The sequence below is a fragment of the Mesitornis unicolor genome, unplaced genomic scaffold (assembly GCF_000695765.1).
Source record: "Mesitornis unicolor isolate BGI_N332 unplaced genomic scaffold, ASM69576v1 scaffold18519, whole genome shotgun sequence".
Lineage (NCBI taxonomy): Eukaryota > Metazoa > Chordata > Aves > Mesitornithiformes > Mesitornithidae > Mesitornis > Mesitornis unicolor.
The window spans coordinates 3334-4214 of NW_010208158.1; the positions used below are offsets into that span (position 1 = coordinate 3334).

General features: G+C 62.3%; 1 protein-coding gene across 1 annotated transcript in view; it reads left to right on the forward strand.

Annotated features, from left to right (window-relative positions):
- LOC104546894 (cingulin-like) overlaps positions 1 to 881 on the forward strand; it is a gene marked incomplete at its 5' end in the record, with an annotated part of 4902 nt that overhangs the window by 3327 nt on the left and 694 nt on the right. Inside the window, one exon of the mRNA XM_010192401.1 lies at positions 796 to 870. Within this exon, the coding sequence (XP_010190703.1) occupies positions 796 to 870 (75 nt within the window). The remainder of the gene's footprint in view (positions 1 to 795; positions 871 to 881) is intronic.

The following is an 881-nucleotide window of genomic DNA, read 5'->3' on the forward strand; positions in this document are numbered from 1 at the left end:
CACAGGGAGCGGGGCACAGCTGGGACCCCCTGGGGGATGCAGGGCACCTGGTGATGCCCAGCTCCTCTTGGAACCCCCTGGGACAGGGGCCGTGTCCCCAAGGAGCTTTTCCTGCTGTCCCAGCCCCTCGGAGCCATCCAGCATCTCCCTGAGGTGCCATTCCCATGGGACCCCCCCTTTCCCTGTGGCTCCTCGCCAGCCTGCCCGGGCTTGTGCTCCAAAGCCTTCGTTACCTAACCCCGAGCTGGCTCCTAACGAGGCGAGCTCGTTAAGCGCATCGGTGGGAACGAAGCTCCCCAAACCGTTCACGTTCATGGTGCGGAGTTGCCACTGACCAGAAAAAAAACGGAGAGCAAAAAAAGCAGCAGCAACCTCATTACCACTGTCCCCTGTGCGGGTCAGGGGCGAGGAGCTGGGTTCTGCGGTGGTTTTGGGGTGAAATTGGGAGGTTTTTTGGCCAATGAGGGTGTTTGAAGAGCAGAATCTGAGAAGCCGGGGGGTGATGAGCATCACGGGGCTGGTGGGGGCTCTTGTAGCCGGTGGTCCCGGGCACATCACCGTCTCTCCTCGTGTCCTGGCTGGTGCCAGCGTGATTAATTGCCGTTATATAACCCGGCTCGTTAGGGCTCCTCCTTGGGTTTCGGGGCCCTGACTCACCGCTGGGTTTTACATAAGCGAGGATCTGAGCCTTCCCCGCCCGGGCTGAGGGGCCCCAGGAGGGGAGGATGATGGGGAGAGGGAGGGTGATGGAGCCAGGGAGTGATGGGGATGGTTTTGGGGGTGTCATCCGTGCAGAACAAGGAGCTGAAGAGCCGCCTGGCCAGCTCAGAGGGGCTGCAGAGACCCAGCGGCAACGTCTCGCAGCTGGAGGCGCGGGGGGG